Raw genomic sequence first — 17,664 nt, 5'->3', positions numbered from 1 at the left:
GTCTCTGTTCAGTTTTGCAGTTCCTATTTAAAGACAAGTTAGTCTTCTGTTTTCAGTGTTTGCTCACTTCTGAATTTGGTTTAAAGAGCTGCTAGCATAGACTTAACGAAGTTTCTTCTGAAAGGCTGATTGTGTTTCCTTCTGTCTTGTTGACAGAACCCATTTAAAATGGGCCTTCTTCATTTAATTATCTGGTCTTTATTTTTGCAAGTTTTATTTCTGAACTGGAATAAATGTTATAGTCTGAATTGTGCCTGTAGACAACAGGCTTATTTCATAAGGCTTAAAAATCCTTTCCTTTACAATCAGTGAAGCGAGAGCTCTGCGGCACAGGCTCCGCGGCTTTGTCCAGGGCACATGCAGTACGAGCACAGGGCATGGAAGTTCACAGGGTCCTGTCGCAGGGACATTTAGGTGCGTAGGTGCCTTACACAAATGTTACAGACCCAAGGGCTGTCTGACTCCTAATCAATAATTCAAGTTTATCATCTCTAAACTCTTGTGCCTGAGAGGAGCAATATTAACAGGCAGGACATGGCAATGCTATAGATCGCTCATAAAACCAGGAAAATTCCAGATCTCCAGAGTTTAAACCAGCTCCTGGACAGTTCACCCTCCACAAGAGCATGGAGCAGCAGAAGGGTTTGCTACAGGGTACAGAGAAATTACTCTAAAAGCACAGTATAGGACAGATGTATTCTGCGGAAGATAAAGACTTGAGGGCTTTCTGCAAAACGGCTGTGCCCTTTTTCTACCCCCAGGGAGGAAAACCACAACTGGCTGGCTGCTTTCAGACCTCTCCACCCCCACCTCAGGATTTATTACAGAACACTTAAGCCCAAAAATACAAAAGCTCTGCAAGCAGGCAGGCACAGCCATAAACGTAGAGAGGCCTCTGCTGCTATAAATCAGTACAGCTCAACTGAAATCAATACAAAGCCTAATGTAGGCCCAGCGGAGACATGGGTGCTCTGGTCAATATTGGGGTTCAACAGCTGGCTGTCCACTGACGGCTGGCAGAAGTTGTCCTCACCTTATTTACTCTAGTTGGCAAATTCCCTCAGAATAAGCTTCAGATTCACCAGCGCACAGTCTAGCATAACTTTCTTCCCTGCCCATAATTGCTGGGGCTGGCCCAGCAGATGTTGTACAACTAACCGTAGGGGAGCTGGCCTAACCATTTGAGGATAGGGAAGGGAAGCAGCCTACCGGATAATGTCTGTAGAAGAGCTTGGAAACCACTGACACAGGCTAATTGCTTACTGCAGAGTAAAGTTTCCACCCTCTGTAGGCTCATTTGATGTAAACTTCCTAGTCATGTCCAAAACCCTAGCAGCAGGACAAACGTTGTCAGTACATAAACTGCTTAGCCAAGCCCTGCTCAGGGTTCCTGGGAAATATTCTGGGGAATGAGGAAGCAAGGAGAAAGAAACAGGTAACTTGATCATCCTCCTCACTGTGCTCAGCTAGAAACAAACATCTGTCTGGCATCTGGGCTCTGCCACCCACCATTTATTCCCATCTTCAACCTAAACACAGAAGCTAGGCATTTTCATTACCTCCGGTCCCCTCGGTGAGCAAATATGGACAAAAGACATCAGATAAGAGAGGCTGAACTGCCTGAAAGCCCCGCACGGAGCTGGGAGGAACCGAATGAGGAGAGGAAAGAGAGAGAAACTCCTACATATAAAAAGCCATGACAAAGCAGCAGCCTGTAGAAACACCCAACTGCTAACTTTCCCCACCTAATTGCTCATCTTCACTTCCTCCCTTTCTCAGGGAGATGCTGGCAATACCGGGACTCCTGCAGGATGTAGCATCAACCCTGGAAAATTCTTTTAGAAATAACCATGTTTTTCCCAAGTCTCTACATGCTTTTGCATTTTCCCCTCTCAGACACAACCCAAATCGTTGCCTGCAACTCGGCATTCGCGTTTAGCCCGCGGCCCTGCCTCTCGTGCTCCCAGGCACTGCACGTGGGGCTGGTTTGGCAGGGCAGAGCCGCTCCTCCTTGCAGGCAGAGACCGCGGTGTGGCTCCGGAGGACACAGATCTCCATCCACGTCCAGGATGGGCTTGCTCAGATGCAGTATACGCGCAACCCATCCAGCCAGGGCACGCAGTACCTCGGTCGTTTGTTCACACCTGTATTTCGTGTCACTAAACCTTTGGCGAAGACCCACTTTTTGCAGCTGGAACACTTAGTCCCAAGCCACATACTCCTGGAATGACATTTCAAGTCACTGTTCAAACAGTAGCCTGACAAAGCATCCTGAGAAAACGATATTATATCCTCTCTTCTGGTTTCTCGGCAAGTGCTGGTAAATATATCATTCCCACCTTTTCCATCTCCTAATTTACTCCTTTTATCAGCAATAGTGACAAAAAGGTTCTAATTAGATAGCACTAATCAGGTAGAATGGCATGTGATTGACAGCTGAGAAGTCACTATCTGTTCTCTGAAAACAGATTGGCTATTTTCCTCATAAAAGCAGGAGATTTATCAACAGACAAAAGGATGCAAGGCCCCAAAAGGTAAGGTATAATTACACATCAGGACTATACATTTTATTTTGACATAAATCTAAAAGGATTCGTGGGTGGTAAAAGCTTTTTTGGAGGGGTGAACAAGTGATATTACTCATAAAGGAAGAACAACACCATCACAAAAATAGAATTAGGAAAACTGTCTATGCATAAACTGGTGTGTGGTGTGTTTGTGATTTTTTTGTAGCTTTGTTTGGGGATTTTCTGGGTTTGGTTGGGTTTTGGGGCGGGTTTTTTGGGGGGTGGCGAGTGGTGTCCTTCCCCCTCATGCCCCCCCCTTTTTTTTTTAAACCAGGACAGGTTAAAAAAAAATAAAAGTCCAGTAACTCAGTAACTCAAGCAAAGAGTTTTGACACATATGACAACAGAATAATTCCACTAGTGTTTTACCTTTTTAAAAACATTTTCATTTAACCATCTGCAATGAATATTCCAAATATATTTTTCAGTAACAGAAACAAAATAAACCTGCCAAGTGGCACTTAACTTGTAATATTTTACACAAGACAGCAGATAGGAACAGGCCATTCATTCCAACATACAATTTTTTCCTTTATTTGCTTATTTCTACTCTTCGTAAGTTTGGGGGGTTAAAAACTAAAAAAGTTATTTTAAGCTGCAATATGGAAGTATATCTTGTGGCAATATTTGTCCATCTGATAATCTCAAAGTTTAAAGAAGAGTGATCATTTGTCCTACATTACTAAAATGTTTAGATTTATTTTACTTGCGTGACCTCATTTGCAAATGAGATAGCTTGTATTTTGAGATCTAACAGAGAAAACTTCTGACATGTGGTATTTTGTGTATTAATGGAAAAAACTCTAAGCTTACCTATAATCATTCATTTCCAATGAAATTTATGGTCTGTATAAAAGAGAGGAGTTGGCAGTCAAAGAATTAACATTTGCCTGTTTATCTGGTATCAGTATTCAGACTTCTTAGAAAGTAATATTTTTCCTTTAGCTAAAACTAGGCCTGCACAACATTCCTCTTGGACGAGCACCAAATGTTTGAAATGCATCTCAGATCTTCCAAAAAAGCACGCACAAGTTCATTATAAAACTTTTTAGATATTAGACATTTTTCCATAGAGTCGACGTAGCTATTAACATCATTTCAAGTTGTTGGGTTTTTAAACAAATTCAAATACAGATCTGGAATTTTCTAGACCTGAACCAACCATCAAACCATATACGTCAAAGACATCACTCTGAAGTATATTTTGATTTGTGGCATTTCAGAACTGTGCAGACACATCAGGTTTTCTGTAAGACTTATAAGCGCAGTGGGACAAAATAAAATACCCTCCCAATATCCTACCTTCCCAGCATCACGCAACCTGGTGTGATGCTGCACTGACAGGTCTCATTTGTCGTCATTATACACTACCGCATGCACAGAAAGAAATAATTGTAAAATTTCTAGGGTTGTTTTTTTATATCTGGATGTATACATGGATGCTTACAGTATTTCTAGAAGGCTCGACGGGGTAAGCAAATGGTGAGCTTGGGCTTGAACAGGGAGAGTAAAGAAATGTTTGTGGAAGTATGCCTTTTTAAGGGTGTGATAAGAAACTAAAAGAAGACTGAGAGAAGGAGCAGAGTAATAAGGCAAATCCTGCAGGTAAATGGCAAGAATGCAAGAAAGGAGAGGATGTGTACAGAGGGAGTTTGCAAGGAAGTCAGCAGAAGAGAATACACTGTAAAACTAATTTAAACTATTTCTGAGCATAGTAGTAACAAAAAGCAAGTAAACAATTTGATGTTGGAGGTATTTCATGTTCCAGTCCTCCAAAGTCGTCAACTCACCCGAGTATGCCCAGTAAGGATCCCCCGAAGCCTTTCGCCTCCGTATCTGCACAGAACTACCATGTCTGTTTTCATGCAGAGAGCCAACATAACCTTCAGTCAGAGCTGGGAATAGAAGAAGCAAGAATCATTAGGATAGTGGTGTTTACTCCCTGGAGTTTACACTGTGAAGCTTAAATCATTGCTGAGCAGAGACTACAAACTTGGCATCGCTTAAAAAAAAAAAAAAAAAAAAAAAATTTAACAAGCATGTTCTTCACCCATGAAAACTCACCATCCAAAAGATGATTCACAGAAGCCAGAACTCACTGATGACATTATTCTGATCTGGCACATGCCTGCATAACTCCAGTAATTTCCATAAGGAAATTCTGATATACACAAGCAAACAAGTATGAGCCATGACATATGACCAAACGTTCTCTGTCTAGACCCAAAAGACAGCTTACTTTGCTAGTGACTACAAAACTACTAATTGCAATTCAACACAAAAATTATCAAGATCCTTAAAAGAATACAGATGCAAGCACGTGGAACATGCCAGTCCAGTGTTATCCTGGTTATCACAATTGCACCTATTTTAAACCACATCTGAAAATCCCACGTAGAACAGTTTCACTCAGGACCAAATGAATCTCTTCCATGTACAGCCTGCAGACCTGAGCCCACACCGCACTGGGTAACAGTCTCAACACAAGCAAGACTGGAGTAACATCACCTCATATGATTCACTCAAGCAAGGCAGACATGCAGCACTGCCTTCTAGCCAGAGGAATGTTGCGTATGTCAGACAAAATACTCAGCGTGCAATACCAATGCCTTATGACGTGAAAGGGAGAGGCCAGTAATGAAAAAAATCTTTGTAAAATTTCACAAGCTAGAAGGAATTAAATTCATCAACCAAAACAGAACAGAATGCATCCTACATTGCATCTCAGGATTTTTCTTTTATACCTCAAATAGCATTTTTTTTTTTCTTGTAAAGGAATGCATAGCTTCCACAAGGACATGGGTTGTTTAGGGGTTTTATGTGCAAATTTTGCTTATTGTTTCTATGTATCTGACCGAACCAAACTGGAGGTGTGTGAATTCACAAATGTCAGTGATAAGTCAACTACCTTTCTCAGAGCACCACAGCCAAAAACTTTTGTGCTATAATAAATGCACACAAAGACTCCTTAGATCCACAGACACAGAATGTAAAGACCAAGTATGCACCAACTGGCTCCATGGAATTTTAAGTCCAACTGAACCCAAACCACTTATTTGATCAGTAAGAAACCAGCTGAATAATTCAAATTAAAACTTCATCACACCATGTAAAGCAGTGCTATCCGTATGCAGTCACCAAGCACTGCATTCCCTTCTATTCCCAGGCCAGTTACAGCTGGGCTGAAACAAAGCTTGTAACAGGACTTTATTGAACATTAAGCACCAGTAAGTCAGAATTTGGCTTGCTTTCCCTTTAGAAAAGCTTCTGGGTGACACCCCCTTTGTACCACAGTAGCAGAGAGCATGCTGTGCCCCAGGGCTATCCAGGTATGCTAAACAGCTCTACAGACAACCTTCACTCTGCAACATGGATCATGGATTTCTGTAGATTTGGGAATCCTGAAGGGGTAGGAAAAGTCATGCTATCTCAGGAAAGGCATTACAGGTTTGGCCCTGCCAAATTTTTTCTTGTGCGAGCAAAGGTACTAATTGTGCAATTTATTATGAGCCTCCAATTTGAATAAGTTTTGCAGATTTCTTGGCAAATTTCTAAATGCTATTTCACTCCAGGCTGTGAACTAGAAACCCTGGAACACACCATGCTACCAGGATTTGTAGGCAACACTGTATCACATACCTTATTTTCCTCTTCTGATTTACCCTAATAGGTCTACCCGGTTGGGAGGCAACAGGCAGTCATTTCAACAGGAAAGAACAGGTAAGGGGAGACCCAAACCCTCTTGGGGAAAAAATAAAAACAAAACCCCAAAAAAACCCCAAACAAAACAACCAAAAAAACTGAGCAAAGATCAGAGACCATGAAAATCCCAAAGAAGAGAACATAGAAATAACCTAGATGGATGGCTGGAAAGGTTATCAGAAAAAAATGGCCCAATTATTCACTTAGCACATGTGCTGAGAAATACATCTGAAGCCCCTCCTTATTACAAAATGAAAGACAACAGCAGTTTTCTTCCAAGCATCCTCTACATAGAGGAGGCAAATAGTTGTGGTGGTTTTGTCACCCAGAAAAATTGATTCTTGCAGGCAGAAGGAAGATTTCATCCTGCCTCCTCCAAGGAGTAAGGTACTCCTGCAGGTATCTGCTTAGTAAGCCCTTCTGTGTGCCTTACCATCAGAAGAAAGAAACTATGTCTAAATAATCTATATTTGTTGGAGGTAAAAAAGGCTCCGAGTCAGTGCAAAACATCTGAAGTTGTAAAACCCTTTGTACTCCTAGCTGGAACCGTCAAAAAGCCACATGGCAACCATGGTATGGCTATGAATCATACCATTGATTTTCAGTATCCTCTGTGCAGAAAATTAAATTATGCAAATCCAAGCCTTTATGAATGCCTAACTTAAATGTGAAATTGAACATTTGCTTTAGACAGGATCTTATTTATGCAATTAAAAACCTGACATTCTTGTGAAAATACACAATTTTAGTTTTCTGCATAGTCACTTAATGGATTTGTACATTTATCTATACTTATAAATGGTGAAAAGCCATGCTGTACGCAGATTTACTTCCACCAAAACGGATGTTACTAACCAAGAGGGGAGCTCAAGTATTTGTCAAGAAAACTGTGGGAAGGAACTTGCTGGTTATACCACTAAATATCTTCTGTAGGACTGAAAAAGAAACAAATTGGAACATCCTGTTCTAAATAAAATCCTACATCACTGTTAGGCAGCCCAACATTAATGTCAATAGTCCCCTTACAAACGTGCAGCAGTTCAGTAGTCATTAGCAATTTAGAGAAGATATACTTTTACTGGATAGCTGCAGAAACTCTGGGAAAAGGATGATAGGTCAAGATCTTTGGCCACGCTGTGAACTGGAAAGGTAATGGTCTGTCTCTATCAAACTGGCACAGTTCCCCAGCCTGTTCACACTATGGCCAATTTCTGCATGGGGCCACACAAACACTCCAAGAAAACACTCTGGGAACAAATAGCTATTGTTGGCAGTATCTCATACTGGTAAAGTCATCAGGAAACCACAGACTCAATCTCATGGTGCTTTTGTTCTGCGCTGTCAACTGGGGTCAATGGACTCTCTCCTACTGAAGAGGTGGAAGGTACAGAACAGAGCATACAGTTGCTTTTCAGATAAAAGTTTGGAAGAAACAAAGCATTCAAGTCAAGTTATTTCAAAAAAGAAAGTGCTTCATATATCAAAACGATCTTATGTTTCAGGCAGAATCATTACTTTTTCTAGATTTTGGGGTGGGCTGGGCACGTACCTTCCAACCAAAACAACTTGACACCACCAATGAAAATTTAACAGGCATCTATTTCAGTGTTGCTGAATCTGCTTCTTTCACTGAAAATATATACAGCTAAAACATTTTGTTGAGCTCCAGCCACTAAAGTACATTTATTCATTTTTGTGAAATGCTCCAATTCCATGGTTTCAGAAGCTGTACATGCAAATAAGTGACTCAAACTCAACTGACATCTGCCCGTGTTTCTAATGCCCAAACAAGTTTTGGAGAAAATATTTAAGAAAGTTGTTGTGTTAACACCAATCGCTACAGGTTTCCACAAGTCTTTTTCAGCTGGGAGACAGTTAACAGTTCAAGAACAGAGAGCAGCCAAGTGGTTTCCTGCTCCATTCCTGCTGAATTGGATGCTGGAGAAAAGCCAGCAATTAGATGGGCTGGTCCGGCACGGAGCAAATACGGGGAGGCTCCTCTCTTCTGGGAACCCTGGAAAAGTGGGGGAAGTGGAAATCCAGACAATAGGAGAGGCAGGAACATTCTCCAGGAAGGCTCAAAATGGAGCAGCCAAAATAGAGGGGTGGGATTGAATACAGGCACACATAGAGCAGGAGGCAGAGAAGAAAAGAAGGGACAGCAGAAGCCCTTGCCCTCCAAGGTTTCATTTGATACATCATGCCAGTGCTGATGGCAGAGGACTAATGAACACCATAATATATGGTCTGAGACTTGCAGATACACAATTAAAAGAGAAGGGGACCAATCTTACACTCAGATACACAAGCGTGAAATTAAATCCTGAGCAACTGCTCTGGCTGCTGGTGCAGTATTGGTGCCTATGAAGCGTAACACCTGCAGTCAGTGGAGTTGTGCTGTGCCTATCACAACTACTTCTGCAAGGAATAGAGGATCCTTCAAAGCTAACATGGAGAAATCTCTTACACGCAATTTCATATAATTTTAATCGGTACTGAACGCTACATGATTTTAGATGATGTGCTAAATGAATCAACCCATGCCGCATATCTGCAGACAGCAAAAGCAATGCAATGCTGAGATATGCCTTTAGCATTCTGATCAGCTTTCCATTCACTCTGTCTCAATGTATTAACTTTCCAATAAAAATTATTTGATAAGTGCCCTCAAAGGTACGATAAGGTAATTCCTGCCTGAATACCTTACTGGTATTCATAGTTCACATGAAAACACAAAATTTTATCCCCAATCTACCTTAAATATAAAGCTATTACACTATTCAGAGAGATTATACCCTCGGCATTAGTGTTTAAAAGGTATCAAGCCATCAGCTGTGTAAGAAAAATCCTTTAAGGTCGATACTTTATGTCTGAATGGTGAAATCATTAGTTATGATGGTAGATTAACTAGATTGTGTGCCAAACTCGGATTCTTTTAAGCCTTCTTTGAAAACGAGGGTTGCACACAAATCTGTTTTCAGCTGTTCCGATTAAAACGGTACAAAGTCATAGGTACACACATTGCCCAGCTCATGATCATTCTGTGACTTGCCACTGTGGACTGTACAAGCAGTTAAATCAGTCTTAGTCCTAGTCCCTAATGTGGACACAATTCTTAACTGATATAGTTCAACCTGGTGCTACTGCTGGAAAACAAGGCAGCCTTTAGAGACAAGAGACTTGACTATTAGAATCTGGAGTAGTGTCACACTATGAAAACACTTAAAGCAGGGGGTTTAAAAATAAAATCTTGTTAGTGTGTAGCAAAAAAGCACTAAATCATAAGGAATGCTAGCAATTAGTGCTGTATCAAATCAATGCCTGTAGAAAGGAAACTTTTCAAAACCAAGGAAACCACGATTTTCTTGAAGACTGCACAACACCACATTTTAAAAGGGGGAGGGGGCACAGAAACATTACCTGAAGGGCTTTTGTATCCTCTCTTCAATGGAGTTTAAGAGATCAGTGAGCCAAGACACTTAGCCATCTGCAAGCCTAAAGCTTCAAGCAAGCCTCACCGAAAAAAGCAGCATCTTTATCTAGGTGCGTTTACTGTATTTTTAATTGGACTGTGCTAAAGAGAAGCAGGTAAGCTGAAGACACTGCAATGCTACGCACTGTTAACACACGCTCTGCTGAAAAGAGTTTAGGCTTCCAGGCAATTTCTTAGAATAAATGTTGTCAAATGGGCCAGAAGGGAAAAAGAGAGGAGAAAAAACCAAACTGATAGGAAATAAATTTATAATATTAAACAATTAAAATATTTTTGTACAATTACAATAAATAATGATTAAATTCATCTCTCTAGGCTCTTTCACAGACAACTTCCTAAACAAAACTAGGCTATTTGCCTTAAATATTTTACCACCCTTTGACAGCAAATAAATCTAGAATTATTTCAGGCACAGCTAATCCATTTTGATAGTGCATTACTTTTAAACAGACTCTTCAGCCATGGATTCCCATATTTTGCAGATTATTTTATATCTTGCCAAAGAAGGATGAAAGTTAAAACAACATATGGTGGTCAGACAGCATCAACAAAATTTATTCTGAATGAGACTTCTTCCTTTGATTATGCTGCAGAGATTTCTTCTGATTATCAGATAAAAGACAAAATCTATTCTCCTATGAGTGCACATGCAATTTTCACAGCTCTCCATTAACGAAATATGGGAGTTACAAATCACAAGTTTCTTGCGACTAAGTGAAACGGCAGATGTAGCATCCGGGCGTCTGTTAAGAGACGTATATCCCTTTCCCAGATGGCAATCACCCAGGCAGCCCCTTAGTTCCTGTATGAGCACAATCCACAGGTCTATTCCTAAGAATGACATGGGGACTTTTCACACTATTCATTCTCCGTTGTTCACGTGTCTGATGGATGATGTGGTAACAGCACAAATCCTAAGAACAAGAACATAAATGCAGAGCACAGCAGGCCTTTACAGGAACTAACCAGCAGACTGCAATTTGAAGATGAAAAATAGTCCAGGGAACATGCTGTCAAACTGTGGGGATTAAATTAACCAGCAGAATTAAAAGCCCTTATCCCAAACATGAATACACCAGTCACTAGGTGCATTAACCCCTGGTAACCTGTTGAGTTCAAGGCCAGCGAGTCAAGTGTAATGCAATTTCATATTACTCCAGTGTATCAACACAATGCAAGTCCCAGAGCATTAAAGCTGATGTAGACAAGCAACAGAAAACAGATTTTCAGTGCAGTCTTTTCCTTACGTTACAAGGGATGGAGCTTAAGGGTAACAGGAACGTTTCCTACTTCAGAGAAAGCCTCATGCCAAACCAGAACAAGGACACACAAGTGTACCACAATGCCCAGTGCTATCAGCCACTCTCCAGCAGAGCAGATGTCCTCCCAAGGAAAAGCAAACCACTCTCCTCTGTCACGAGTTCCTAGGGATCCTTCTCTCAGCCTGCCTGGCTTTATAAGCAAGATGAGCAAAGCTCATTAGCAAGACAGTTAAGCAACTTCAAGTTGCATTAATGATGCCCCGTTAAGGGGACTCGGAAAGAGAACCTTGGGAGGCCAAAAAGAGACAGATGCTGCTGGGTGATTATCATGGCTTACACTCTGCTGGCATCAGCTGTGCAAGATACAACATAGCTGGTGAATTTGGACCACTGATGTCAACTGGCATCACCTGCAGCACTTCTGCTAGGAATAAGCAAAGTCAGCCAGATAACCAACAGTGCCAACAATTTCCATCTCAAAATAAAAACACACAAATTAAACCAACTGTAACATCACACCTTCCAGGAGGACGGTGCCCCACAGCACAGCTTCTGCCAGATAATGTGGGGAATACCCTTAGACTAAGTGTTCTCAGACTGCGGTACACGAGCTCAAATCTACCCGTGTGTGAGCAACATGTCATTAAAAAAACCCAGTCTGTTATCTTTTCCCCTGAGAAAATGCAGAAATGCTGAGCAGAAAAAAATAGCCCAGACAACTGCACTCCTCCTCCAGGATGGAGGGGCTGCTGTTTGTGTCACGCTGCAAACAGCGTGCAATGACGATAGCCACAGAAACGAAGTTTGAGGACCTCGGCTTCAGCAACACTCATCCCCCATCACTGAGAACTGCAAACACATCAAAACCAGCCATGTTTGATCCAAACCCAGAGTAAAACCTTTATCCCACTGAACTCTTCCCTGACACTTCCCTGCATGCAGAAATACACTCCATTTACCTTTAAGATGAAGTTTTCAAACAGACTGGTATTCTAGGCATCTAAGTTGAGGTACCTTAAAAAAGACTAATGCACATTACATCCTAAAAATCGGACTCCTTTCAGACATTTCTGATTTGGGTAGTCAGACAGAAAAATAATTGGGAGCACCTGAAAACTCTGTAACCTTGAAAACTCTTCGTCTGTGCATTCTTCACAGTCCCTCAGACTTCTGTTAACCATCATTATCTGCATTTCTTAAAAGGAGGAATCCTCATCCTTGTTCATCACCTCTCCATGCTGTACTTGACAAGGGTCATGTCACCTCTGAATTTTATTCATAACGATGCCTGATGCAAACACAGAAATAAAACTTCAGAGCAGAGGTTCATAAGCAAGGCTGACCTCCACAGGAAAGCTGATGCTCTCTCAGCTAGTGCTGACTGAATCACAGCAGATAAACAGATATACTCAATTCTCTGATATCTAGGGTAGCCTGCTCGGAGTGAACCAAGGCAATGAAAACCCAGGTATCAGTGCAAAATGGCTGTTCACACAACCAGCTCCAATGTCTTTGCCCTATTTCCCCAAGGCCAAGCTTCATGTCAAGCTTGGAACTAGCTGGAATCCAGAGGCAGCACAACGTACTTGTGCAGAAGGGACTTGAATCCATCAGCACAGACACACTGAGAGGGGGCCATCTTGGTCTCTTCTTTCATGGCATGGTTTATCTGGGAAATGTATAAACCACGCATGTATAATGGAGACTTGTTTGTACAATGAATTAACAATGGCAAAAGGGGGCTTTATTTCACTTCTTGCCTTATTACAAGTACCTAAACCTCAAGGGTTTTACAACAGAAAACCATGGCTGGAACCACCTATCTCACTCTCATTCTCACATAATCAGGTGCTGCAGCATGCACAGCATTAGAAGAGCACCCTCAGAATAGCAAATAAATATGACCTCAGTGGAGTATTCTGTACCTTCAATTCCTTATTTAATGCTGAATCATACCATTTTCATTTCACTAAACCCAGTAATACTCACGAAAACACACAAACTCATGCAAAATCACCAGTTTCACCTCCGTGCTCTGGAAATAATTTGCTTGTATCCACCGCCAGGATTTGCTGTAGTACAGCCTTATTACATTTTCAAAACAAGTTCCCCCAAATTATATAACAAGAAGTATCTTGGTAAAAAAAAAAAAAAAAAAAAAATTACTAGATTCATCCAAATAACCATAGCAAGGACCTTGTGATGCAGACCTGCTCTGTGCATGACTTCTGTCCACCCAGGCTGCCATCTTGCTAGACACATTCATGCTTCCCTGTAGGTAGCCTACAATTTCATTTACTCATGTCATCACCCCATTAAAGCCACCTTTGCGTTATATCAGTAAAGACAAGCATATATGTACAAACCAGGGCTTTCTCTGGTAAACTTATGCAGAGTCCCCAGAGGGAGACTCCGTTCTTGCGTTAAGAGCATGCCAGATCTCTCCTGGAGAAGAGTTCAGCATTGACGCTGCATGGAGTCCTCACTCCATGGCATCCCTTCAAACTCACCTGCCTCCAACACCAAAGAGGCAGCAAGCCCACCATTCATTCAGCAGAAAATGCAGGCCACAGTGCTCATTTCATTCAGATGGAGAACGGCAAGGCACTTCATGAAGCCAACAGAGCTGCTCCCACTGCATGGCATGAGATCAAACTTGCCCCATTATAAAGTCTTCAGAGACAGGGGCTCTGTCAGCTAATAAAAATCCCTCATTCTTTATACAAAATGATTTTTTTAACCCGTGTCCTTTGGCCCATTTAACAATTTATTGACTGTGGGAAATAAAGTGAGGCCACATCAATCTCTTCCTGGTTATTTGGTTCAGGCTCTCAAATTAATGCAGAAGGTAGAAAGAACTCAATAAAGAACTATTTAAGAAAAGAAAGGAGAAATGCTCTAGACCTACTGTGAGGTATCTTCCTCTCAGTTTGCAGTCAGGTCTCGCCATCTATAGCTGCACAATCTCCTGGAGGAAAGATGGAAGGGCATAAACCAGCACGCTCCCCCAGATCAAGCAGAAATAACTTGAGATTTGTATCACTCTGCACTGAAACAGATCAGTAGCGCTCAGGTAGCCAGATTTAGTGCCTCCAGCATGTGACAGCAATTCCATCCTGATCCAAAAAAAATTATTTTAGGATCAAACTTAAAAGCTGAGTAGAACCAAGCAAACAAGCATTCATTTTTATTTGTGTAAAAATGTATTTAATTTGGCTTATGATGGAAAAAAACCCTGTTTTGTAGATCTTTTTTTATGCTGACAGCTTGCATTACATACAGATTTTGTAGCAAAGGGTTTCATCCACATTTATTTCCTAAAATATAAATCTAAAGTGGAAACCAAGATAAATAGAGATTTTTTTGTGCTGACTGAACAAGTTGTTAGTCAGGAATATATGCCCCAAAAACGTGACCTACCATTTTGAAAACTTTCTCCTTTCCTTCCAAGTAAGTTGCATTGTTCAAGGGGAAAAGGCACTATAAATACTACAGAGCTGATCTGTAAAATGAATTAAACTTCCATCTTTGCTTTGCAGTTCACCATTAGTTCTTCACCGAGGCAAGAATTTTTCTGGAAATTTCCCAGCAGGAGGATCTGGTGCTGTTTAGGGTCCAAATGATACTTTGTTCCTTGGTCATTTGTCTCCAGAGAATGCAATAAAGATCTTGACATAAAACCTCATACTACTAAGAGCTAGAGCACTAAGGCCTTTGGCAGCAAGAAGAAAAAAGCAGTAATAGAGCTCAGATGAAGTAAATAGATAAAAATTGCCAGCAATGGTACACAGTTTGTAATCATACGGCGATGATATGCAGCACAGTCTGAAAAGGCAAGGGGTCACTGTTCTTTCCTATACAACCAATTTAACCATCTGGAGGACAAAGCTAACGCCACACTCAGTAAATGTAAATGATGCTATACCAAGAGCAGGAAGCAAGCAAGAACGCCTCAAAAATATTCAGCTGTCTGGCAAGCTCAGCGAAATGGGCTGATGCAAGTGAGACATTCCACTGAAGATAGATGTAAGGCAATGCAGTTGGGGAGAAATAATAATCAGTGCAGGAATGAAGTGAGAGACTGCTGTTTAGAAAGCAGTAATGCAGAAAGACTTGAGCATTAGGGTGGATAATGAATTAGATGAAAGTTCATGCTGCAATACCACTGCAGAAAAAGGCAATTGCTATCCTGGGGCACATGCACAGAGATACTGGAAGCAATAACTCAGTTTTAGACAGACTTTGGCAAGACTGTCACTGCAGTGCCACATGCTGTTTGAGGCCCATTACTCAAAAAAAAGAAAAATAATAAAAAAAAAAAAAACCCTGTTTTCAACCAAAAATCTAAGACCTGGGGTGGGGCAGGGAGGGACAACAGGGGATGACACGCGACACGTGGAATGAATCAAAGCATCTTTAGCACCAACCTTGTGCCCTACTCTGTGCTGGCCTGGACAGCCCAGCCAGAGGCTGCTCAGCCCTGTCTGGCCTTGCCTGGTGCATTCATGTTCATATCCTCTCAAGTCTCAAACGCTCCACTCCACTCTCTACCTTCTTGTTTCATACATCAATTTTCATAACAAGCCTCATAAAGAGTTAGATTTTAGAGCACTCAGAAGTGTTGATCTTCAGGCAAGAAGTGCTCTCACAGCACAAGAGTGAAAGAGGAGGAGATGAAGAGCTCCGTAAGGAACAAAGGGATGCTTTCACCTTGTGGCGGGCACGGTGGGAGCTCAAACGCACACCATCTTTTAAGCAAGGGCCAGGTTTGAAAGGAGACCCTCAGTGCACACAAGTGCTGGGAGCAGCACATGGTTTGCTTGAGTGCCGCTGCAGATCAGTTCTGGCTGAAGATAGAGACCATAGCACATAAGTGATCATCAGCAGAGAGGCATACAGCCTTCCCGACCAATTTGCACAGGTCCCACATTGCCAGGCCAACAAGAGAGAAGTCAGCTCTGGCAGGGGTAGAAGAAAGCTGGAGAGCTGCACACTCAATGCCCAAGCTTTCACTTCCCCCAGAGCACCTCTTTTCAGGAAGGCTCGGGCACAGAAGCTCACGCTCTTCCTACTCCAGTCTCAACCACTCGGAAACATTCCCCAGTTTCCAGTGTTACTAATCCTACAATTATTATAAGCACTTAAATTACTACACAACAAAAGCACTGTGCCATGGAAGACAGGTCTAGTGTACAGCCCGCAGCCTGACAAACGTAATTGTTTTCTTAAGGATCATAAGAATCCTCATGAAGACTTCAGCCCACCTGCAGAAAGCAAGGTTGTTGACTGCTGCAGGTTTCTCACTTCCCAAGAAGATTGGCTTGGCTATTTAATTACAATACAGCTTTGTACTTAGTCCCCACTTGACTCAGAAAGCCCCAGAATGGTCCTCAATACCCACAGAAAGTTTAATTACTCAAGAAAATAACTCCCCCCAGGCGAGTTAATTCCAAAGCGTATGCATCTGTTTCACAGTTGCTATTTCCATATTTTATGCCTCTTCTTTTATGCTTTCACTGTGAACTGTAACAATATTCCATCTCCCGTACAGCCGGTGTCAGCGTTAAAAAATAGATTCATCCTTTTATGCAATGCTTAAAAGGATTTCTTCATGGCAATATTCTATGTTCTAGTTTGTCCACAAAAAGGAGATATTAATATCACAACAGATATTCTCTCTTGCTCTAAACAACTTAAAAATACATTATAATAAGGAAATGACTTTTTAAATAACAAATGCATTAAACATTGACAGCATATCAGCGCTTGTTCTGTGACAGCATTTGTCCTATCCATGACAGGGATCTGCAAAGCTGCATCTTACTACTACTATAAAGAGCTTCTCTCAATACTGCACAGACTATCAAAAATTAATTTTTCTCAAAAAAGTTGTTCACCATTAAATATGCTTTTATTGTTATTCTTTTTTACATTCTCCATATACACCACAGTCTTTGCTAGAGAAATCAAAAGTAAGACTATTCATAAGAAAAGCTCGTGTTGTTTTTCTTTTTTTAACCCCCAATTCGCATTTTGTAAACAAGAAGCTCAAAGCAATCAGTTCCAGTCAGGCTTTTCAGCTTTGGATTTAAATCCTTTCACGACTTCTTCAAAAAACATGCATCAAAATTTCAGGGAGGGGTGGGAAGAGAACTCTTGACATTGTAGTTTTCTCTGATGAACAAACTGATGTATTACAAAGAGGCATCTATATACTCAAGCTACTTGCTAACAGACAACCAAATCCGATTTGAACACAGGACTTCAAATAGCTATAAAAAAGTTAACCATTATTAGTAAAATATCATCTACTGTATGTGATTAGACTTAAAGCTGCAGGGAGATAAAGACTGATGTAGAGCACGTTTGGCAATTGATATTATCCATGTTAACACAGCGTATACAAAGACCATCTTTGCCCACATGGAGTATATCCCTCATTACTGCACTGCTCTGAAAGGAACTAAAAGATACAAACATGAGATAAGAAGTTAGTTTAAGCAGATCTGCTGGAATTCCAAGAAACTGCAAGAAGCTTAGCTTCCGGCAGAGCTGGCTCTACCCATTATCCTATTAAGATGGATACTAGGACTTGCCAGGATTTTGAAAGTCCAAAACACAACCACCCAACACCCACAAA

The 17,664-nt window shown here is 41.2% G+C and overlaps 1 protein-coding gene across 2 annotated transcripts in view; it reads right to left on the bottom strand.

Annotated features, from left to right (window-relative positions):
- The window catches only part of PTPRG (protein tyrosine phosphatase receptor type G), a 413,686-nt gene that overhangs the window by 314,247 nt on the left and 81,775 nt on the right, over positions 1–17,664 (bottom strand). For both annotated transcript variants that reach the window (XM_030043864.2, XM_030043866.2), the window contains exon 2: positions 4,358–4,462. In XM_030043864.2, the coding sequence (XP_029899724.1) occupies positions 4,358–4,462 (105 nt within the window). The remainder of the gene's footprint in view (positions 1–4,357; positions 4,463–17,664) is intronic.

The sequence above is a fragment of the Aquila chrysaetos genome, chromosome 20 (genome assembly GCF_900496995.4).
Source record: "Aquila chrysaetos chrysaetos chromosome 20, bAquChr1.4, whole genome shotgun sequence".
Lineage (NCBI taxonomy): Eukaryota > Metazoa > Chordata > Aves > Accipitriformes > Accipitridae > Aquila > Aquila chrysaetos.
Note: the sequence above shows the minus strand (reverse complement) of the source record. Positions and strands in the feature narration are given on the sequence as shown.